This window comes from Balaenoptera acutorostrata, chromosome 13 (genome assembly GCF_949987535.1).
Source record: "Balaenoptera acutorostrata chromosome 13, mBalAcu1.1, whole genome shotgun sequence".
Classification (NCBI taxonomy): Eukaryota; Metazoa; Chordata; class Mammalia; order Artiodactyla; family Balaenopteridae; genus Balaenoptera; species Balaenoptera acutorostrata.
The window spans coordinates 66439021-66462568 of NC_080076.1; the positions used below are offsets into that span (position 1 = coordinate 66439021).

At 51.6% G+C, this 23548-nt stretch overlaps 2 protein-coding genes and 1 non-coding gene across 4 annotated transcripts; 1 reads left to right on the forward strand and 2 right to left on the reverse strand.

The window, feature by feature from the left end:
- The first annotated feature begins 58 nt into the window (after window positions 1–58).
- MZT2B (mitotic spindle organizing protein 2B) lies at window positions 59–6488 on the forward strand. 2 transcript variants are annotated; one of them, XM_007196274.2, is made up of 4 exons: window positions 59–567; window positions 669–817; window positions 1675–1854; window positions 6241–6488. In XM_007196274.2, exons 1-4 carry the CDS (start codon window positions 404–406, stop codon window positions 6396–6398), a joined length of 651 nt encoding a protein of 216 aa, XP_007196336.1. In that variant the 5' UTR covers window positions 59–403; the 3' UTR covers window positions 6399–6488. The 2 variants fall into 2 exon arrangements, with proteins under 2 accessions (XP_007196336.1, XP_007196337.1); XM_007196275.2 differs by lacking the exon at window positions 1675–1854 and having other exon boundaries at window positions 75–567.
- Window positions 6489–7254: 766 nt separating this feature from the next.
- LOC103018473 (tubulin alpha-3 chain-like) lies at window positions 7255–10912 on the reverse strand. The gene is made up of 4 exons (XM_007196276.2): window positions 10777–10912; window positions 10093–10241; window positions 9117–9797; window positions 7255–7551 (listed from the first exon to the last, which is right to left on the reverse strand). Exons 1-4 carry the CDS (start codon window positions 10895–10897, stop codon window positions 7255–7257), a joined length of 1248 nt encoding a protein of 415 aa, XP_007196338.2. The 5' UTR covers window positions 10898–10912.
- A 9803-nt stretch (window positions 10913–20715) lies between these two features.
- On the reverse strand, window positions 20716–20788 carry TRNAG-CCC (transfer RNA glycine (anticodon CCC)). The gene has a single exon. It is a non-coding gene; the product is annotated as a tRNA-Gly (tRNA).
- Between the last annotated feature and the right edge of the window lie 2760 nt (window positions 20789–23548).

Consider the following 23548-nt stretch of genomic DNA (forward strand, 5'->3'; position numbering starts at 1 on the left):
AACGTGTGTGCGCAGCGGAGAAATCCTCCGCAAGGAGCGCGCGTGCGCGAAGACGTGTCGGTGCGTTAGCGCCTCGAAGCGCGCCCCCTACCGCGGAGTAGGCGCGGAACAGTTACGCTCTGGGCCCGAAGGGCATTTATTGAGCGCCCACAGAATGCCCGCGCTGCACTGCGTGCCACCACTTCGGCTAGCGCGCGGGGAATCCCCGTCTCCAAGGGCCCGGTCTTACGCACGCCCGCAGCCGCCCGGGCCCGGGTCTGAGCGCTGGATGACGTGGGCTCTGCAGGGAGAGGGGCGCGCGGCGGGCCGGTAGGGGGCGCGGCGGGCCGGACCGGGCGGGGCCGGGCGGGGCCGGGCGGAGCGGGGACCGGACCCAGCGACGCGCACCCTCCGCGGTCCGCAGATGGCGGCGCCGGGCGCGGGGCCCGGGCCGGGGCCGCCACCGGGGCTGGAGGCGGCCCTGCAGAAGCTGGCGCTGCGGCGGAAGAAGGTGCTGAGCGCCGAGGAGATGGAGCTGTTCGAGCTGGCGCAGGCGGCGGGCGGCGCCATGGACCCCGACGTGTTCAAGTGAGCGCCCGGCGGAGGCGGGGTCCCGGGGCAGTCGGGGTCCCCAGGGACTGCCGGACCGGGCGAGTAGGGCTCACTGCCGCAGCGTGTGTTCTCGCCAGGATCCTGGTGGACTTGCTGAAGCTAAACGTGGCGCCCCTCGCAGTCTTCCAGATGCTCAAGTCCATGTGCGCCGGGCAGAGGCTGGCGAGCGAGCCCCAGGACCCCGCGGCGGCGCCCCTGCCCACGCCCGGCGTGCCTGAGACCCGAGGTCAGAGCCGGGCCCGGGCGGCGGGGAGGGGGACGGGGGCGGAAAGGGGGCAGCGCCTGGCACCGCGCGGGCTTGGCCCTGAGTGGCCAGGCCCTTCTGTTCCTCTAGTCCCAGGACAGGCTGGGCCCATCCAAGGTCTGGCCCCTTGGGCTCCCGTCCCTAGCTTCGACTTTGCTGCCACCTTTGAGGGTGCACTTCCAGATCGGGAGGACACAGGGTGGGAGACCCAGGCAGGCTAGACCTCGTCTGGGATTTTTGCGACCCCAGTTTCTCCCCACCTCTGCTCTCACGTTTTTATCCCACAAACATAGGAACAAGGCAGCTTTGGTTCCTGTCCTCATGGCCTGTATAGCCTGTACGGAAGTCCTCAGGGAGCAGCACGGGCAGAGGCCTTCCTGCGTGCCCTTGTTGGCACCCCACCCGGCCCAGGTCCTGCCCAGGAATCTGGACAGCGAAGCTTCCATCCTTGGGCTGTGGGTGGGTGCAGCCTGGCAGCCCTGGCTGGCAGGGTACAGAGGCCCGAGGGGCCTCCTCAGTCTGGAGGGTCATGGCTGGGGGATGAGCAGGTGCTGGTGACCAGAGTGTCATGATGGAGCTCTAATCCGCTTCGGGTGTCACTTCTGCTCCCCATTCCAGAAACCCTCTGAAATGCAGCAGGACCTCCAGGCTGGCTCCTTAGCCAGAAACATCCTGAGAAGGGGCTGACGTTGGGGCGGAGGGCAGCTGGGCCCTGTGGGTGGGTGTGCCTGGGCCCTGGGCGCCCGTGCCCCCGTCCTGAGAGGCCCTGGGCACTGGAGTGCAGGCCTTCTCACTGATGCACGCTGTCTGCTCTCTTTGTGTCTCTCTCTGACCTCCAGCGGCCTCCTTTCTCTCTGCCGAGAACTGTACCCCCCCCGCAAGGCCCTCCTTTTCCTCGGCCCTGCAGCCTGCGGCCTCTCCAGTTCTGCTCCACGGCCCAGCTGCCTCGCACTCGCCTCTTTCTCCGGGGCCCCCCGGTTCCCTCCGGTTCTCTTGCTGCCTGTTCTCTCCTTTTGCAGGTTGCGTTTATTGGTTTATCTCTGGGGGTTGGTACTCTCGCCTGTTTCCGTGGAAACTGCTGTGGCCCCCCAGAAAGGCAGAGCAGCTTTGAGCTGCAAGGGCAGGACCCAGTGGGCCATCCCTGCCCCGCAGCTTAGGGACTGAGGGCGCGATTTCACAGCTCCGCTCATTAGAGACAAGTGTAGTGCTCACAGGACAGGCCCACACTCCGTCCCCAAAGGCTAACTCTGCTGGTGAGACTTGCGCTCTGTAGAGCTGCCCCCAGCCCAGAGGAGGACACCCAAGGGGCAGGGAAGGGACAGCGTGGTGTGCTGTGGAGAGCAAAGCCTGAGGTGTGACAGGCACCTGGGCCTCTTAGATGCCATCACCCCCCTGGACTGGCTGCCTGGAGGATCAGACCATGGGTCCCCTCAACTGCCTGGTTCCTGAGCTGGGGGTGCCTTCCAGGCACTGCCAGGCACGATGAGGCTGGTGTATTAGAGTGTGAAATCCCATGGGAGCTCTAGCTGCACCCTCCCACGTGCCCCTCCCTACATCACCCACCTTGCTGTTCCAGGTGTGCCTGGAGCTTGGACAGGGGGCCTGAGGAGCGTGGGGACTAAAGGAGAGAGATCCCTTCACTCGGGGGTTTTGCCACTCCCTCCCTTGCTCAGTGCCAGGCCTGCTCTCAGTGCTGAGGGCACAGTGGGGCTGCAAGGTGGACATGCTGTCTATCCAGTGGCTAGACATACCGACAGTGACGGGTGTCCAGTCTCGAAGGACAGCACCGGCCTTGCTGGAGCGGCAGGCGTTAAACAAGCTGGGGGCAGGGCCCTTGCACCAGCTGCAGAGTCCTGTGCGCTGCTGCAGCCCCTGGGAGGCGGCTGAGCTGGGGTGTGAGGGGAGGGAGGGAGAGGGTGCAGTCAAGGGTGTGTTGGGGTGCGGGGCTGGGAGCACCGCATAGAGGGATGGGAGGTGGGGAGGAAGCCCCGGGCCAGGGACTAGAGAGGCATGGGGCACTGGGCCCCACAGGGTCGTTTCCCCTTGAGTGCTCAGGCCATAGGTCCTGCTGGGCTGGGTGGCCACCAGCCAGGGTACAAGGGCACTGAGGCCCTGGGGAGATGCCCAGTGGAGGTAGAGGGCAGATGAGGGGCCGTGCCAGGAGTACACTGAGGCCAGAGGCAGAGGCCACCAATGAGATAGATCTCTGAGGCTGCATGTCATAGCATCTGTCCACACAGATCTCTGGTCACCTGGTTAATGGCAGGATCTGGGTAGAGAAAATAAGGAGCATTGTCACAGAGTAAGCAGTGGGGAACCTTGGTGGTCTAGGCTGGTGGTGGGGGTTTGGGAACGTTGGAGCCAGCTGGCCTTAGGTTTCCCTCAGAATCGGAGTGAGGTTGACCCAGATCAAGGGCTGGAGCCCCACTCAAGGGCTTGGCTCTCTGGGTTCCTGTCCCCTGGCCATCCAGGTGCCCTGTGGGGCCTGTCAGGCTCACCATTTCTGTCCTGAGAGCTCAGGGGGGGTCATGCTTGTCTTGTTAAGGACGCGGAGTTAGGTTCAGTTGTGTGCTGTTGAAGTTTAGGGAAACCACACATTCTAAAAAGATGTCCCCCCCGGAAAGCATAAGGTGGAGTCTGGTGTGCGGAGCCATGAGGAGAGGTACCCGAGCGTTGGCACCAGAAGGTAATGGACACCTCACGGATAACTTTTATACTGATTACCCACTAAAATGACATATTGGATGTTTGGGTTAATTGAAACATTTAAGTCAATTTCCTGTTTCTTTTACTTTTTAACATGGCTCTTGAAAAAGCTAAAGACCACGCAGGTGGCTTGCAGCCCGTCTCTGGCGGCAGCGCAGCTGCAGAGCACTCACGCCGAGCTTCTCCCCAACACAGCATCGGGCCGTGTGCCTGGAAGAGTCACGCACGTCCATGTGGGGATCACCTCCCCAGAAGTGTGGGCTGAGTTAAAGGTTAAAGCGCACACGTGCAGTCCATGTTGTGCATTGTTCTGTCTGTATCTGTTCTGGAAGCACTGATCAAGCCCCTGCTGTGTGCTCTGCACACCCCTGGCCGCCCGCTCATCCTGGCCACCAGACCCCGCCAGCCGGCCTTGCAGATAGCAGGGCTGTGGTGTATTCTTTCTCTCTATTTCTCACCCACCCGTTCCCCCACCCCTCTGCACACAACACGCCTTCCGTGTTGGCTCACAGCCGGTCAGTGACATTTGGCCTCGGCAGCCATCTGGCCTGTGATTCCACAAGGGGGTGCGCCCACCACCCAGGAGAAAGCGCTCTGGGGCTTTCTATAATTCTCGTTCCCGCTCAGCTCTGCGGCAGAGCTCTCAGGGTGGGTGATCAGGGGTCCCGGGGGCCACTCCAAAAGTCAACGGCAGAGTGGGTCCTACCGGGTCTGGGTGGTTCCCCAGCTTCAGGGGCCCCCTGAGTCACAGGTGGCAATGGGCTGGTGAATTCGGGGCATTTGCTTCATGAGGGGGCATCCAACACTGAGTGGCCACAGCTGGTTTCAGGGGTAGGGGGGTAAACCAGACTGTTTTTAACAGACACCCTTGTCTGTCTTTGACCCTTAAAGAGGGCCCCACGGGAACCAGGCCTGGGAGCATGTCCCCACCACCCCCACCGCAGCTTGTGGTCACCCTTGGCTCAGCCCCAGCCCTCACTGCATTCTGTCGGACCCTAATTACCGTCAGGAGGGAGCTGGAGCAGGCCTGACGAGCTCCCAGATGCCCCTTGCTGGGTCCACTGGGCCCTGCAAACCTTCTTGACCTCCACAGCCACGTGTGAAATGAGGCCTGAGTGGGTCTCCCCAAGAACGCCCAAAGCATGTGATTCCTTTAGGGTTCTAAGAATCACACTGAGCTGGATAAATGGGCTACTTTCATCCTTAGATAGTTTTCTTGACACCTTCTATGACTCAAAGTTACATGTTTCTTATTTCCAGGGTTTATTGGCCTCGTCAGATTTAAAGATGAACATTACTTGCTCTTTCCTAGTTTCCTGTCATCCTTGAGTGTCCAGAGGGGCCCTGGTCATTACACTGAGGGGGAGAGGAAACACACATGTGCAAGCCAAAGCAAAGCTGGCTTCAAAGTGAGGCCTGCAGCTGGGACCTGCCCTGCTGCTTGCGGTGGAGCTACGCCTGAGCTGTGCTTTGGGAGCACCCAGCACCCAGGGCTAGGCCATGGGCTCCATGGACCTGATTTGGCTCGGCTCAGCCTTGGTGGAGAGGAGGAAGCATGGCCTGAGCAGGGCACTGGCACATTGGGAGACCCTGCAGGGTGGTGGGGCCCATGCACTCACAGGACCAGTCAGTGGGGACCAGAAGATTAGCATTTGTACCAGAGATGAGGGGTGATGTTTCTCTTTGCTTCTGTCTCCGGGAGTCACTGGGACAGAGTTGGCCCGGCTTCACCCTACCACACGCTCCTATCTACTCCGCCCGGCACTGGCGAACCCGTTACTACTACACTTTTGTGAAATCGAGTACACACGGGTTCTCGAGGGGGAAGCAACGCCAGGGAAACCCAAGCTGTCAGGGTTCCAAGCTGATGCCACTGCAACCCACCACCACCCCCCCACACCCCATGCCAGGCAGCACAGACCTCCTGCTCTCTGAGGAAGAACTTTCCCAGAAAGTGTCTTGAGAAGGGCCATCCTATCCCTGCAGGAGTCCTGGGGAGAAGCTAGGTGTGAGGATTAGAGCACGGACTTGAGTCTCAAATGCAGGTCCCTCCCCTTGCCCAAGGTGACAGCCCGTGAGCAGAAACGACTTAACAAGCCCCTAGGAAACTGTCATGTCTTCTGTCCAAGAGCCCCCGGTTCCCCACTGCAGGCTGTTGGACTAAACCGGGATGGAGGCTGGGGGTCAGAGCTGCAGGCCAGAGGAGAGCCCAGGCTGAGGCAGGCCCAGTGGGGAGGGACTGTGGCCCAGGCACGCTTGTCCCCCGGGGTCCTCTCTGTTGCTGATGCCACAGGCACTGGCCCAGGCATGACTGCAGACCTTCCTGACTGTCGGCACAAGACAGACTAAAGCTGGCAGGTTACCAGTGGGGGAGTGGCCGGAGCTGTGCTCTGCACCTGAGCGTGACCGCCCCATGGACAGGGCGCGTCCTCAGCAGGAGCCCAGTCATAGGACCCGGTGAACCTGAATATTTGTAGAACACTGAGGGGAGAGGGAGGAAAATGTATGAGGAAGAGCTTCCAAGATCCAAATCCAGAAGCCTGACTAACATGCTTCCTGCGTCACCAGTCTGACAGGGAGGGCAGTTGCTGGGGGTCGACACGCCAAGCTGCCCCAGCACTGCTCTCGGGACACAGACAATAGGTGTTGCGAGGTGGCCTCTGCCAGGTTACTAACGCCTGTGTTTTGTGTCTGCTCAGGGAGAAACAAAGGCAGTGGTGCCCTTGGCGGAGGCCCGGCGCTGCCAGAGCGCGGCATCCGGGAAGGATCCAGCCAGAGGATGCCCCGCCAGCCCAGCGCCACCAGGCTGCCCAAGGGGAGCGGGCCGGGGAAGAGCCCCACGCGGAGCAACACCTGAGCAAGAGGATTCGCATGGGCCCACCACGGGCTGCCAGCCTCTCAGACAGGCTGCTCCTCCCGTTGGTAATAAACCTCTTTGAAAACCTGAGGGTCTGTTCAAGATGTCTTCTGTTACCTTTTGAATATATTAAGGCACAGAGATTTATAATTAGTTCTGTGTGCTGGTCCTCGTCACACTTCAGCTGAACCAACCAAGTGACTTCAACCAGTGACCCCACCTCCCAGACCTCATTTTTGAGCCTGTGAGAAAACGTGCATATTACCAGGTCTGCGTTTTCACTGAGGCCCTCCCAGGGCGCTCAGGTGCAGCAGGGGTTTGAGGACAGAAGGGCCGTGACCTAGAACTTTTAACCCTCTGTGGGTCATGCATGCCACAGAGAATCCAGTAAAACCCTTTCCCCCAAAATGTCTTGACCTTCCACATTTGACCCAGTTTTACAGGTTTACATGGACCTCAGGTTTTCAAACTCCAATTCTAAGCTTTTACACCTTAGTCCACTTGTCCCATCAATAAAGAAGCCTGAAAAATGGCAAATTCAATTGAAAAACCTAACTCAGTTTTCCTAGAATTATTTGTTTTTAAACCTTGGATTGGAAACACTGACTTTTTGCCCTTGGGTCACGTCACATAAGCAGAGGCTCCTCACAGATGTAGGTCCACCCACCCCAGCAGCACAGCCCAAGCAGCTGGACAGCCGTCCACATGGCCCAGCAGAGGGGTCCTCCCTGCTCCTGTGGACAGATGAGCATGTTCCAGGTGAGCACAACAGAGGTTTAATTCAGAAACTGTAGATAAACATCTGTAACATGACAGTTGGCGGGGTACAGGGGGCCACTAGCCCGCTCCCTCCCGTTCAGTACTCTTCCCCTTCCTCGGCCTCCGCTTCCACCGAGTCCACACCCACCTCTTCGTAATCTTTCTCCAGTGCTGCCAAGTCCTCCCGGGCCTCCGAGAACTCGCCCTCCTCCATGCCCTCCCCCACGTACCAGTGCACGAAGGCACGCTTGGCGTACATGAGGTCGAATTTGTGGTCCAGGCGGGCCCAGGCCTCGGCGATGGCCGTGGTGTTGCTCAGCATGCACACGGCCCGCTGCACCTTGGCCAGGTCTCCCCCTGGGACCACTGTGGGGGGCTGGTAGTTGATGCCCACCTGCCAAAGAAGGGGAGAAAGCACTGCGTGAAGCTTCCGTCAATCCAGGAATGGTGGCTGCGTTCGTGGAATCAGAAGGCATGGAGGTGCTCGCTGGTGACCCGGGGAGGCTGGGGCCACCCTGTACTCTAGGCCCAGCTGTGTGCCAAGCAAGGTGCCAGGAAAGCAGGATTCTGGTTTCCAGACAAGGAAAACGGAAAGAGGAGCCCCAGAGCCTGCCACCCTGGCTCACACCCAAGCTGCTGCAGAGGCTGTGTCCTAGCAACTGTGACACGTGATAGGTACACAGGTGATAGGACTATCTTCCCTCTGAGAAGGGACACTGCTTGGGATTCTTCATATGTTATTTTCTCCAGAGGGTTCAACAAGATGAGGATTAATGTCTGTAGCTGAGCCTTTTCCACCCAGGCAGATTCAGAGAACACAACTGTGGCAGAATCACGAGGGCAGGTCACACCCCCTGCTTTCCCACCAAACAGTGTACACATAGAGTGACAAGCACACTGTCAGAGGTCCCTGACGCTGTGACCACTGCCATGGACGCGGCCCACATGAGCGCTAAGTAAGAGGGAGGGATCGAGATCCCAGCACTGGGACCAAGGGAGAGGCAGTCCAAGCTTCAGACCAGGGATCACGTGACCAGAGGTTTCGGCAGGAGATACAGGGTCTGTCAAGGGGGCTACGGCACATGTTCTAGGCTGCTGGGCCACAGGGGCTCTGTCACAGATACTCAACCCTGTCTTTGCAGCACAAGAGCTGCCACAGCAATGAGCCAATAAGCGGGGACGGCTGTGCACACATGAAACCATTCACAAAACCAGGTGATGGGTCGGTCATCTGTGCTGAGCCCTGGACCAGAGGAAGAAACCCAGACTCCTAGGTAAGAACCCACCGCAGCAGCGGGGGTCTGAGCCAGGGGAGGCCCTAAGAGCAAGGTTCAGGGAAGCACAGTTCCGTTCCCAGAGGGAAGGCTGGGAATCAAGTAAGGTGCAAGGTTTCTGTCCTGTGTCCAGTGGAAGGTCGGAGCAAGCTGGGTCTGAGGACAACCCAGGACACACTGTATAGGCTCCCCAATCTCCACTTCTCCACAGAAGGATTCATGACAGCGCTGTAAACCAAACGTTCCATACGACACTTAAATTGGATGTAATTTTTACATGCCGATGGAATCAAGTGGAATTCAGAGACAACAGTCAGTTTACAGTAATGCCCCAAGTTCAAATATCCCCATAAATTACCAAAACGCCCAGAAAATTCCTACATTTCTATTCTAAGAAAAATTACTATAAGAAAAAACATCTTATTTCTAAATCAACCTATGTTTTCCACCCAAGAACTCCTCCAGATAATTTCTGTAAAAAATACGCTCACAGAGCTGTATCATGTGATGACTCAGGAAGGAAGTTCTAGAGACACCAGTGAAGGAATGAGAACTGTCCCCCAGCTCACTAATCCATGACCCAGCCCGGCTTCCCTGGAACAGGGTACCCTCCACAAAGGGGCAGCACCCCATCCCAGGATCTGCCGCGGGCGGAAAGGTGAACACGCATTACCACCCAGCCTACCTTGAACCCAGTCGGGCACCAGTCCACAAACTGGATGGTGCGCTTGGTCTTGATGGTGGCAATGGCCGCATTGACGTCTTTGGGGACCACGTCCCCCCTGTACAGCATGCAGCAGGCCATGTACTTGCCGTGGCGAGGGTCACACTTGACCATCTGGTTGGCCGGCTCGAAGCAGGCGTTGGTGATCTCGGCCACGGACAGCTGCTCATGGTAGGCCTTCTCGGCCGAGATGACCGGGGCGTATGTGGCCAGAGGGAAGTGGATGCGGGGGTAGGGCACCAGGTTGGTCTGGAACTCCGTCAGGTCCACGTTGAGGGCGCCGTCAAAGCGCAGGGAGGCCGTGATGGAGGACACGATCTGCCCGATCAGACGGTTAAGGTTGGTGTACGTGGGCCGCTCGATGTCCAGGTTGCGCCGGCAGATGTCATAGATGGCCTCGTTGTCCACCATGAAGGCACAGTCCGAGTGCTCCAGGGTCGTGTGCGTGGTCAGGATGGAGTTGTAGGGCTCCACCACGGCCGTGGACACCTGGGGGGCCGGGTAGATGGCGAACTCCAGCTTGGACTTCTTGCCGTAGTCCACAGAGAGCCGCTCCATGAGCAGGGACGCAAAGCCCGAGCCGGTGCCGCCCCCGAAGCTGTGGAAGATGAGGAAGCCCTGCAGGCCCGTGCACAGGTCCGCCTGCGGGAGAGCAGAGGCCATGAGGCCACGCCCGCACGAGCCGTGCCACCGCCCCCATGGGCCCCAAAGGGCCCCGGTCACGGCACACTCTTCCTCTGCAGGTTCACTATACGGGTTCAACCCATCCACAGGGAACACGCGTCACACTTAGCAGTTACAGATGTGGACGCACTGCGGCCACACCAGAAAGGAAGACCCTGCACTCATGGTTCTGCTGGGTTTTGCCAAAGTGATGTCCCGGGGAGATCCCGGGCCTCCCCTCCTGTCCAGGAGGCCTTCCCAGGGCCCTTCTCACCAGTTTGCGGATCCGGTCCAGGACCAGATCGACGATCTCCTTGCCGATGGTGTAATGGCCTCTGGCGTAGTTATTGGCTGCGTCCTCCTTCCCGGTGATCAGCTGCTCCGGGTGGAAGAGCTGCCTGTAGGTCCCCGTGCGCACTTCATCTGCAGAGAGGACAGTGTGCCCGAGACTCTAAGGACGGTCGCTGACTCACCGGGATGGCCAGGTCCGGAGAAACCTTCAATTCTACAGGCACGTGCTGCGCCTCGCAGGCCAGCAGCGTCAGCGTCTCACAGAAAAGGTCTCCGTGTGATACACGTGCCTTATCTGCCGTTTATGGCTCCGGGAAGGTCCAGTCAACCCGGGGAACAAATGCCAGTGTGGCCGGTTCCCAAAGGCGGGGGAGTGCTCACACCGCACAGGCGGTTCTGCGCGTGCATGTTTCGTTCACACCCACAGCTACACCCGGGGTGTTGCTGAAATGGCCCTGACATACTAGACATCAGCGTGACTTTTGCTGGGCGCCCTCTGTGGCCTGGGTCTCACGGGCTCTAGGGTGACATTCTGTTGTCTCCTGGGTGGCCGCCACTGAAAGGTGCTCTCTCCTGGCAGCTCCCCTTGGAAACTACCTCGGGCTTCTGATCTGGAGGAACCCAGCAAAGGTTCTGTGCTTCCCCTTCTAAGTCTCAGGGTACCTACCGACCACGGTGGGCTCCAGGTCCACGAACACGGCTCTGGGCACATGCTTGCCAGCCCCGGTCTCACTGAAGAACGTGTTGAATGAGTCATCCCCACCGCCGATGGTTTTGTCACTTGGCATCTGGCCGTCGGGCTGAATTCCATGTTCAAGGCAGTACAGCTCCCAGCAGGCATTGCCGATCTGGACCCCCGCCTGCCCCACGTGGATAGAGATGCACTCGCGCTGGGAACCAGAACATACATGTGAGGCCCCCCAGCTTCAAGGCAGTTGTCACTATGTGGCACGCAAATGAGACCCAACGTCTTAAATTAATATCTCTAAAATCTTTTGGTTTCTTAAGGTCTTATCAGACATTATTGTCCCATGAGCTTCCAATGATCATTTTATGTCTGAGCATGGATGGAGACACACTTGAACTGTGAATAGGAATACAGCCATTATAAACATCTTCCCAGCGAGACTTCCCTGGTGGCGCAGCAGTTAAGACTCCACACTCCCAATGCAGGGGGCCCGGGTTTGATCCCTGGCCAGGGAACTAGAACCCACATGCATGTCACAACTAAGAGTTTGCATACCACACCTAAGAAGCCCGCCTGCCACAACTAAGGAGCTGGCGAGATGCCACTAAGGAGCCTGCCTGCCACAACTAAGACCCAGCACAACCAAATAAATAAATAAATAAATAAAACATCTTCCTAGCAATCAATAAAAAGCGTTAAAAATTTATACAAAATAAGCAGTCAAGCCATTTTATTTCCACCTAAGGCTGTATTTACCAACCTGATACAAGCAATGGCTTAGGAAAAAAACATGAAGTAACACTTTTCAGTCATTAAACAACAGGCAGCAGAAGACAGTAAGTGATTCCTTAGAGCATGGAAACAAGGCAAGCCCTACAGATGCCCCAGAAGGCTGCTGGGGAGTGTCCAGGCTGTAGCCGAGAGAGGAGAAACCCAGGGATCTCCCTGAGTTGAGCAGAGAGAATCCTGTGTTGAGAGAGATCGAGGCAGCTAGAAAGCCTGGTGCTGGCTTTCTATCTGGAGGAGAGACAGCTGCATGGAGAGAGCTCAGGGAGATCAGCAGGGGGACCCCGAGTCCTCACTGTGGGCTGCTCAGCACAGGTGGGGAGGGACCCCTGAGCTCACACCTGCCATGGCAGAAAGACATCCTAACTCACAGAGCACTAGGTGGAGTCCTCAGTAGTGGGGTCAAGTGAGGCCAACCCTAAAGGCTGGTCTGAACCCACTTAAGAAAGCTGAAAAGCAAGCCTCAAAAGGATCAAATTGTTCCCAGGTATACAAATAGCATCCCCCCAAAAGCCTAGAAACAGTTGAAAGAACACCCAATAATGTAAAATTCATGTCTGGTATCCAATCTAAACTTACCATATACACCAGAAAATTAAAAAATAAAACCTAGAAAAGTCAGAAACTATTACCATATGAAGAGAAAAAGCAATCAATAAAAACAGACCCAGAAATGACAGATGATAGAATTAGTAAACAAGGACATTAAAATAACTATTATATATCTACATGCTCAGGAAAGTACAGGAAAAAATGAACATGATAAGGAGAGACATGTTTGATATAAAAAAGACCTAACTCAAATTGCTAATGTCTTTTTTTATCAATGTCTGAAATGAAAAACACACTGGATGAGATTAACAACAGATTATAAATAGTTTGTAGTAACTATAAATGAAAAGTGTACTTTAAAAATTGTATAAAAGGGCTTCCCTGGCGGCACAGTGGTTAAGAATCTGCCCGCCAATGCAGGGGACACGGGTTTGAGCCCTGGTCCAGGAAGATCCCACATGCCACGGAGCAACTAAGCCCGCGTGCCACAACCACTGAGCCAGCGCTCTAGAGCCCGCGAGCCACAACTACTGAGCCCATGTGCCTAGAGCCCATGCTCCGCAACAAGAGAAGCCACGACAATGAGAAGCCCACGCACCGCAACGAAGAGTAGCCCTGGCTCACCCCAACGAGAGAAAGCCCGTGCACAGCAATGAAGACCCAACACAGCCATAAATAAATCAATAAATAAATTTATTTTTAAAAAATTGTATAAAAAATAAAAAACAAAACCCCCCCAGCAGATTATATACTAAGAAGATTTGAGAATGATGAAAAAGTTCTGGAAATAGTGCTGATGGTTATACAACATGTAAATGTACTTAATGCTACTGAATTATACACTTAAAAATGGTTAAAATGGTAAGTTTGTCATGTGTAGTTTACCACATACAAAAAAGGAGATACTCAGCAATAAAAATGAACTGCATTGCAACAACATGGGTGAATCTCAAAATAATTATAGTGAGTGAAAGAATCCAAACAACAACAAATTAACTCAATGATCCCATTCATACAAAATCCTAGAAAATACAGAAATGTGGATTAGTGGGGGAGAGAAAGGGGGTGAGGCAGAAGGGAGGATTTACAAAGGGGTACCAGGTAACTTTGGGGGGGTGATGGATATGTTCATTATCTTGATTGAGGTGATGATTTCATGGATAATCAAGATGTTAATAAATATTAAACCTTGTCAAATTATACACTTTCAGTGAATACTTTATGTCAAGTATACCTCAACAGAACTAAAATAAAAGGCAAAATGAAGACTTTTTCAGGCATTCAAAAGCTGAGAGAATTAATCATTAGCTGAGAGTAGTAGTCACCACTACAAAAAAAAATGTTAAAGGAATCTCTCCAGGAAGAAGGAAAATCATACTAGATGGAAAATTGCAACTGCAAAATTGGACTGAAGAATGACAAAACTGCTAAATATGTGGGCAAATATAAAAGACTTTATACCATATTTTAAAAATATAATTGAGCCCAGCACTTACTTCTGGATGACCACTTCTGCAAATTGGTGCACACAGACTTTTTACCTGATCTGATGACCAAATTAATGGAAAATGATGCATGATCTAGAGAATGATCTAGGGAATTTTTACATTGCAAATAAACAAGGATATTCTTACTGGAAAAACAAAAGTCTGCTGAGACTCTTGGTGACTGACACTATATTCTATCTGCACACTGAAACAACACACTAATCAAAGAGAAGAAGAAAAATTACTAGAGATTTGATCTCCTTTATAGCTTCTAATAATAAAATACACTGTATGGGGCTTCCCTGGTGGCACGGTGGTTGAGAATCTGCCTGCTAATGCAGGGGACACGGGTTCGAGCCCTGGTCTGGGAAGATCCCACATGCCGCGGAGCAACTAGGCCCGTGAGCCACAACTACTGAGCCTGCGCATCTGGAGCCTGTGCTCCACAACAAGAGAGGCCACGATAGTGAGAGGCCCGCGCACCACGATGAAGAGTGGCCCCCACTTGCCGCAACTAGAGACAGCCCTGGCACAGAAATGAAGACCCAACACAGCAATCAATCAGTCAATCAATAAATAAATCTTTAAAAAAAAAATACACTGTATGATTAGTGAACCTGTCAGTTGTAATGGGAAGAATATGTAACAAGTAACTGTGTCACTCATTTGTGATTTTTATCTTTAATAAATTCAGCCATGTGTAGTGTGATAAGATTAACTCTTTACACGTTTAAGGTAATGTTATAAAGTTAAAAACTGAAAAAAAAATTGAATGTTAAAGCAAAAATAAAGATTTATTATTGTGGGGTTTACAACTCATATAGAAGTAACATACAACAAACAATAGCATAGGACTTCCCTCGTGGTGCAGTGGTTAAGAATCTGCCTGCCAACGCGGGGAACACAGGTTCAAGCCCCGGTCCGGGAAGATCCCACATGCCGCAGAGCAACTAAGCCCGTGCGCCACAACTACTGAGCCTGCGCTCTAGAGCCCGTGAGCCACAACTACGGAGCCCGCATGCCACAACTACTGAAACCATGCACCTAAAGCCCATGCTCCGCAACAAGAGAAGCCACTGCAATGAGAAGCCGCGCACCGCAATGAAGAGTAGCCCCTGTTCACTGCAACTAGAGAAAGCCTGCGAGCAGCAATGAAGACCCAATGCAGCCAAAAATAAATGAATAAATAAAATTTTACCAAAAAAAAAAAAAGTTACTTGAGAATCAGCTAGTACAAGAAGAACACTCTGACCCTTTGCTCCCCTGAAAGCAGGAAACAAAGCTCCCATGGGGAGGCATCCTCCCTATGCCAGGAGAAAGGAGGGCAACATGATCCCTGGAGATAGGGAATTTAAGGCTGAGAAAGCTGCATAAACAAACTTTGTTACTTCTTCATTAACTTGCTAGCCCAAGCAAAAACCCCTTTCTTTCCTCAAATCTTCATAAATTACTGATTCTTTGTCTAAAAAGGTATATAAACAGCCTGCTTTGGTCAATTCCTAGATCCTATACTTATAGGACTTCCATATGTACAAAATTAAACTTGTTTTTCTCATGTTAATCTGTCAATCAGATTATTAGACCAACGAGAAGAACCCAGAAGAGAAAAATTTTTCCTCCCCTGCAAACTCTTCCAGGAAATGGAAGAGAAAGGAACACTTCCCAACTCATTCCCTGAGGCCAGCATTACCCTGATACAAAAACCAAAGACACTGGACTTCCCTGGTGGCACAGTGGTTAAGAATCTGCCTACCAATGTAGGGGACACGGGTTCGAGCCCTGGTCTGGGAAGATCCCACATGCCTCAGAGCAACTAAGCCCATGAGCCACAACTACTGAGCCCCCATGCTACAACTACTGAAGCCTGCGCACCTAGAGCCCGTGCTCCACAAGAGAAGCCACCGCAATGAGAAGCCCATGCACCACAACAAAGAGTAGGCCCCACTCGCCGCTTCTAGAGAAAGTCCGTGCGCAGCAAGACCCAACGCAGTCATAAATAAATAAATAAATAAATACAAATAAATAAAAAAAAACAACAAAGATATTCAGTAAGCAAACTACAGACCAATATCCCTCACAAACTTAGACACAAAAGTTTGTTCAAAAATTTCAAATTCAATGACCTAAGCTTCCACCTTAAGAAACTAGAAAAAGAGCAAATATCCAAATTATGCAGAAAAAAAGCAAATAATAACTAGCAGAAATAAACTAAACAGAAAACAGGAAAATAAAAAGAGAGAAAAGTCAATGAAACCAAAACCTGGTTCTTTGAGCTGAACAATCAAATTGATAAGCCCCTGGCCAAACTGACCCAGAAAAAGAGAAGACACAAATTACCAGTATCAGGAACAAAAAAGAGACTATAACTACTAGGATATTAAAGGGATAAAGGAATATTATGAATTCAACAAGACAGATGAAATGGGCAAACTCCTTACACACACTACTGAAGCTCACTCAAAAGGAGATAACTTGGGGAATTCCCTGGTGGTCCAGAGGTTAGGACTCGGCACTTCCACTGCAGGGGGCACGGGTTCAATCCCTGGTTGGGGAACTAAGATCTCTCAAGCTAAGATCCCGCAAGCCATGTGGGGTGCGGTCAAGGAAAAAAAAGGAGATAACCTGAATGAAGAGAAAATAGGCCATCAAAATGGCCACATCATGAAACAGATAATTCTAAACATGGGTATTATCTTCTCACCATACAATTACGATCACATCCCAGATTTATAATCTCCTAGCCCTTAAGAGAGATGGTCTGGAAGCCTAGAAATTCAGCTTCTAGTCTTATCCTTGAAAGACAAGGGGCCAAATCATAGCTGATAGTCTAATTCTGATTCCAACCAAACTGCAATAGTGAGCCAGAAAAGATTTACCCTTTGAGGCTGGGCAGATTCTCCAGAAGGTACTCAACTTTGTGATGAGGCTCTAGGATGCATAAAGTAGGATTTAAAACAAAATTTCTACTGCTGGAATTCCCATTAAATTCATCTTGAGACACAAACCGTTCTAATACAGAGGGAAGGCATCTGTAATAGACAACATTTTCTCAGAGATCAGTGTAATTTCTTTTAGGTTATCTTCACACCAACTCATCACCACCTCCCCCTCACTAGACGTTTCCTAATTTAGTCGGTTAAACTAAGTACTGTGAACTTAGGCATTTCAACTTGAGAAGACCCTGTTATACCAACAAACAACGGCTGAATAGCTCTTCTAAAAGTATTAACCATGGTATTTTTCTTATTTAAGACAAAGGCTTTGCTAAAAATAACAGCTCCTAAAAAATGATGAAATGCACAAATTTCTTCTAATCCTGAAGCTTCCTTTTATCTGTCAGGTAATAGCAGATACCTTTTCTTTATACTTGTAATAAATCACCTCTACAAAAAAAAAAAATTGAGCAGCTTGATGTCATGCTGTTCAATAACCAATAAGAGAAGCCTCAAAACCAACTTTTGCAAAGGGAGAATGCAGATGTTAGTGTGAGTTATTATCTAGTACTCTTCATAGAGTTTGGAAGCTACCACAGTGATGAGAAGAGAACACAGAGGCTGGGATGACATCAGCCTCAGTTAACTGGGAACAAGCAAGACGTGAACCAGGCCAGGTAAAGCCCTGTCAGGGGTCATTCCGGCCTCTCTCCACATAAAGGTGACTGGTTTTAGACGTGCACAATGACAGAGGTGTTGGTTGAGTTCCATTGGTGTGCAAACTATTAATGTAATTAATTCAACAATTAACTAGATTCCTATGACTTGAGGACATAAAAATGGACAAATTAAAGACAGAAGCCTACCCTGCTGTGGGAAAACAGGAATTCTCATATATGTGTTGCTGATGGAAGGGAATCTGAAACTATCTACCATTCACTTGTGGTATCCAATATACACCTACACCAGTGAGAAACTGTGCAGGCATAGATTCCTCATTGCAACTCCATGCGTAAAAGACTGGAAAACATCCACACGTCCAGCGACTCAGACAGGCTGAAGACGTGGAACACCACCCTGGAATACTACATGGCAGTAAACAAGGACACAGGTCTTTGCACGCTGGCACGGAGGGAGCCGGACTGTTTGCACAATGAAAAAACAAGGCACGAGAAAGGGGGGATATAAGCCTACCTATTCCTGTTTGCTTAGTTTTGCTTTAAAAAAGGGGGGGGAGGGGGAATTCCCTGGCAGTCCAGTGGTTAAGACTCTGAGCTCTCAATGCAGGGGGCACAGGTTCGATCCCCGGTGGGGGAACCAAGATGCTGCATACCACGTGGAGCGGCCAAACAACTCACAACCCTATCTAATGGAGGAAGCAATTTTTTCAGCATATACAGTCTTCTATCACTCTTATTTAAAGGCCTATTTCTGTAAGTGCCCTCATGAGCTCACAGCACAGCTGAGACAAATGAGAGAGCTCAAGAGCAACCCTTGACTGTTGCCTCGAGAAGGAAGAGTCCGGAAGAGCGAGGGCAGGGGCTGCTTACTGCATCTGTGGAGTGAGCCCCACGCCTGCCCCTGACATGCACACTCCGGACACTACCCCACCACCTGGGCCCGTCCCCCAAGGCCCCACTGCCGGTCCAGGCCCGTCCCCCAAGGCCCCACTGCTGGTCCAGGCCCGTCCCCCAAGGTCCCGCCACCCGTCCTGGCCCGTCCCCCAGGTCCCACCGCTCCGTACCATGGTGGTCACCACCTGGCCTCACTACGACCCAACTTCCTCTCAGTCTGACGCCACGCGCCCAACTGCCGACCCGCCGCACCACACGCAGTGTCCTGATTGGCTCGCCAGCCACGCAACTGCCATTGGCTCCGAGCACTTTGGGGGCGGACCCCAGGCCAGGACCCCAATAGCGATTGGCCGTTTCCTGAACGGGCGAACTCGCTTTTGATTGGTCATCACTTTGGGCGGGAAATGGCGACCGAAAGATCTCGTGCTACGTTGGCTGGAAGCTGCGGGCTGATCCCTGGTCGCTGGGGGCTGACTCCTGGTCGCTGCGGGTGAGGGAGGCTCCATAGTTTGTAAAGTGCGGTCTTCCTGCAGAGCTGCGCGGGGTGTGAGAAGGGACAGGGCTGGTAACTGAAAGGGCTTTGCGGACTTGGCAGATACCTGGAAAGACTATTCGGTTAGCAGCCTGTTACTGGTGCAGACGTCAGTACCCCCGACTTGCGCCAGAGCATGTTGTGCCAACCACGTGATAGACTCCCAGAAGGAGGTGCTGTGAAGCTGAGGAGGGTAGTTCCGCCTTCAGGAAATGGGACTTATGCGTGGGTCTCAAAGTATCGCGAGTTTTATAAGCAGCCAAGCAGGGTGGGTGGGCAAGGCAGGCGGGGGACAGGGAGGTCCGAAAATTGCAGTGAAGAAGGTGGCTGACCGCAGCCAGACCGGGGGGCCTGGCTTTTGTGGGGTGGGGAGCCAGCTGGCAGCAGAGGCGGGTTGGCTTGGCCATTTTTAGGGGGAGGATGGGGCAGGAGACTCCACAGGTGGTTATTGCAGGAGGCCAGAGAACTACCCACCCACAGACCTTGGCGAAAGGACACAGAAATTCCCAGGTTCCCGGAAGGGGGACTGATATCCTCAGTTCACCACCTTCCCAAGATCCCCCCACTCCTGCTTCTGGTCCATGGGAGAATCTGTGTTTACACCACATAGAAGAGCCCCTTCTTGGCTCTTCTAAGCACAACCTGAATGAGCTGGAATCTTCGTGGAGAAGGGAGGACCAAAAAGGGGTTAAATAAAGAGAATATAAATAAATACAAATTATTTATAATAATTTATAGACATACATTATATACTAATTTAAAGTAAACAAATTTAAAAACGTAGATGCAAAATGCAGGTTTCTTACCCTGCCTACCACTGCTAGGTCAACAGAGGCCTGGGGTAATGTTCATAGTAGCAGATCAAACGGTCTGTGTTTGAGCAACACACACCACCACCATGGATTCAGTGGGACTAACTTCAGCTCCACTCCTCCCTTGCTCTGGCAGATTTCAAAGAGTGCTATCTGGGGGTTAGAAGGGTTGGGCAGCTAGCTAGGGAAAAACCAGAAGGCCTCCTCTTCCCAGGGGGGTCCAACAGGATCGGTGCAAGGAACCAGGGCCAGCCTTGGGCAGAGGGGCTGACAGGAAATGGGGGAGAGAATGCATCCCTGGTAAGGACTGGAACAGGTGGGGACAGGCATGACTGCCATTGCCAGGGACGGGGGACATAAAGAAGGAAGAGAGACCACCACCTGGTGGTCCAGTGACTAGGACTCCATGCTTCCATTGCAGGGGACATGGGTTCTATCCCTGGTCTGGGAACTAAGATCCGCAAGCTGAGAGGCTCAGCCAAAAAGAAGAAAAAAAGAAGGAAGAGCTGGGAAACCAGTTCATGGTGAGGAGTAATGGGGGTCATTTTGGAAAGGTAATATGCGACAACATGCTGGTGCACTTTGAACGGTGGAATTTGGGCTAAATTTGGCCCTGGGGAGAATAGCAGACTGGGGGAGGGGGCTGCCAGCATGTAGACAAGAGAGGACAAAAGCTGCAGGAGACAGACAAAAGTGGAGGAAAAGATAGCGATGACATGGGAAAAATGTAAGATTTCTTTTGCCCCAACCCCTTCCCCGCCAAAAAGCTCCTGGAAGCTGGGGAGGGCCTGGAAACCTGAGATAAAGGAGCTATTTGAGCCACATCACTCAGATGCTAACAGAAAGGGGAGCTCCAGGAGGCAAAAGGACGTAGGGACATCTGGGTCACATGTGGTACGTAGTCTCAGTGACTAAGAGTAGGTGGGAGAGTAATGCCTTTACCTAAATCAAGCAATGCAGAAGGGGCCAGTTTAGGGGAAAACAATGGTCTCCCAACTTCTTAGTCTGTTCCTCTGTGTACCAACCAGAGCAACCAGAGGCTTCATCTCTCTCTGGCCACTCAGCCCTTCCTGTCCCTGGAATTCTTTCTTGCAAACAGTTTGGTGCTTTATCTTTTATTTATTTAGTTTTAAAATATTTATTTTTTTAATTTATTTATTTGGCTGCACCAGGTCTTGGTTGTGGCACACGGGATCTTCACTGCGGCACGCAGGATCCTTAGTTGCGGCATGCGGGATCTAGATCCCTGACCAGGGATCGAACCTGGGCCCCCTGCATTGGGAGTGCAGAGTCTTAACCACTGGACCACCAGGGAAGTCCCTTAATCTTTTATTTTTATGACAACTTGATTCACATACCATAATACTCACCAGCTTAAAATGTACAGTTCTGTGTTTTTTTTGTATCCACGTAATTGTGCAACCATCACCACTGTCTAATTTCAGAACATTTAATCACCCCAGAAAGAAACCCTGTACCTGTTAGCAGTCACTTCCCATCCCCCAACCCCCAACCCTCTGGAAACCATTAATCTACTCTTTGTCTCTATAGATTTGCCTATTCATACAAATAAAATCAGACAACATGTGGTCTTTTGTAACTGGCTTTCACTTAGCATAATGTTTTCAAGATTTATCTGTATGGTATCACCACTTTATTCTTTTTTTTTTTTTTTTTGGCTGTACTGCGGGACACGTGGGATCCTACCCCTACCCGTGCCCCCTGCATTGGAAACGCGGAGCCTTAACCACTGGCCAGTGGTTTTCCAAAGCAGCTGCACCAACTTACCATTCCCACCAGCAGTGTACGAGGGTTCCAATTATTCCATATTGTCTTCAACACTTATTATTATCTGACTTTTTGACAACAGCCATCCTAGGGGGTGCATCGCACTGTGGTTTTGGTTTGCATTTCCCTAAAGACTACTGATGTTAAGAATCTTTCCATGTGCTTATTGGACATTTGTATGTCTTCTTTGAAGAAATGTCTATTCAGATCCTTCGTGCATTTTTAAATTGGGCTATTTATCATTTTGTTGTTGAGTTGTGAGAGTTCTTTATATATTCTAGATACAATCCCCTTATCAGATATATGATTTGCAAAATTTTTCCTGTTCTGTGGATTTTAATCTTTTCCTTTTTTTTTTTTTTTTTTTTTTTGGCTGAGCCACGCAGCTTGCAGGATCTTAGTTCCCTGACCAGGGACTGAACCCTGGCCACAGCAGTAAAAGCGCCGAGTCCTAACCACTGGACCACCAGGGAATTCCCTCTTTTAACTTTCTTGGTGGTATCCATTGAACACAAAAGTTTTTAATTTTGTTTTTATTTATTTATTTTTTTGGCCACACCGTGCAGCATGCAGGATCTTAGTTCCCCAACCAGGGATCAAACCTGCGCCCCCTGCAGTGGAAGTGCTGAGTCTCAGCTGGACCGCCAGAGAAGTTCCCAGTTTTTAATTTTGATGAATTCCAATTCATCTATATTTTTCTTAGGTTGCTTGAACTTTTGGTGTCATGTCTGTGAAACCGTTACCCGAAAACTGCATTTCCCCCTTGGTGGGTATCTAACAAAAGACAACACCAAGTCAAAGAGCTGGAGAAGGAAGGATTTATTACTTGCAGCAAGTAAGGAGAACACCAGGGTTACTTCCCAAAGCAGAGTCTCTCTGACCAGCAAAATTGAGGATGACTTAAGCTGAGGGTGCATACGTGTTCATGAAGGGGCTTGAGCAGAGGAGAATTCAGCCTAGAATTGTGGCAAAGGTTGACAGAGTCCAGGCTCTAGCTGATTGGATCATGAGGGTCAGAAAAAGTCAACACCGTCATTCCTTAGGTTCCAGTTAATCTGGTTATGTCAAGAAATTATGTCTGGTTCTCTTCCTTCAGGGACCTCCTACCCTATCTGCCTACAAAACCATTGCCTAATCCACAGTCATAAAGAGTTACTCCTATGTTTTCTTGTAAGAGTTTGTTTAGAGTTTAGCTAAACTACTAGATAACATTGTCTCGGGACCCATTTTGTGTGGCCAGGCAGCCTGCGGGGGTCTTGAACTGATAATAACCCCTCCCAAGAGTGCATGCCCTAGATAACAGCCTACAGACTCACAGGTAAATAATGTAAGTTCCTGATATGAATTCCTCAACTGTCCTCCTGATAAGCATTCTCTCCCACCTCCCAGGAATGGCCCCTTGTGTGATCCTCAGATAAGCTTGCCAGAACCCCACTTTTTGCTTTGAACTGACCAATCCAAACTCAGCCGGAAACCCCAAAGCACTCTACCTGCAGACCCTAATAAAAGCCTGTCCCCCAGGTCCTGCCATGCTTTCTGCCTGCACTATGCCTTAGCCTCCTGGTGTGGCCCCTCACAGTGTGTGGTGTACTTCTTCCAGAACCTGTAACAAACTTCTCTCTCAATTCCTTCCTGGTCTTTTGTGGATCAGAGATTCCTCACCCAACACCCTCAGGGCTCCACTTAACAAATGTTAATTTAACAAAGTCACAACAGCATTTTTATAGTTTCAGCTCTTATATTTAGGTCTTCGGTCAATTTTGAGTTAATTTTTGTATGTCATGTGAGGTAGGGGTCCAACTTCATTCATTTATTTGCATGAGGATACCCTGTTGTTCCAGACTATTCTTTGCCCCATTGAGTCGTTTTGGCACTCTTGTCAAAAATCGACTGGCCATCAGGAGAATAAGAAGACAAGCCACAGACTAGGAGAACATATCTGCAAAAGACGTATCTGATAAACGACTGTTACCCAAAATATATGAAGAACACTTAAAACTCAACAATATGAAAACCAGGGCTTCCTTGGTGGCACAGTGGTTAAGAATCCTCCTGCCAATGCAGGGGACACGGGTTCAAGCCCTGGTCCGGGAAGATCCCACATGACACGGAGCAACTAAGCCTGTGCGCCAAAACTACTGAGCCTGCACTCTAGAGCCCGTGTGCCACAACTACTGAAGCCCCCGTGCCTAGAGCCTGTGCTCCGCAACAAGAGAAGCCACCGCAATGAGAAGACTGTACACCACAACGAAGAGTAGCCCCCGTTCGCCGCAACCAGAGAAAAGCC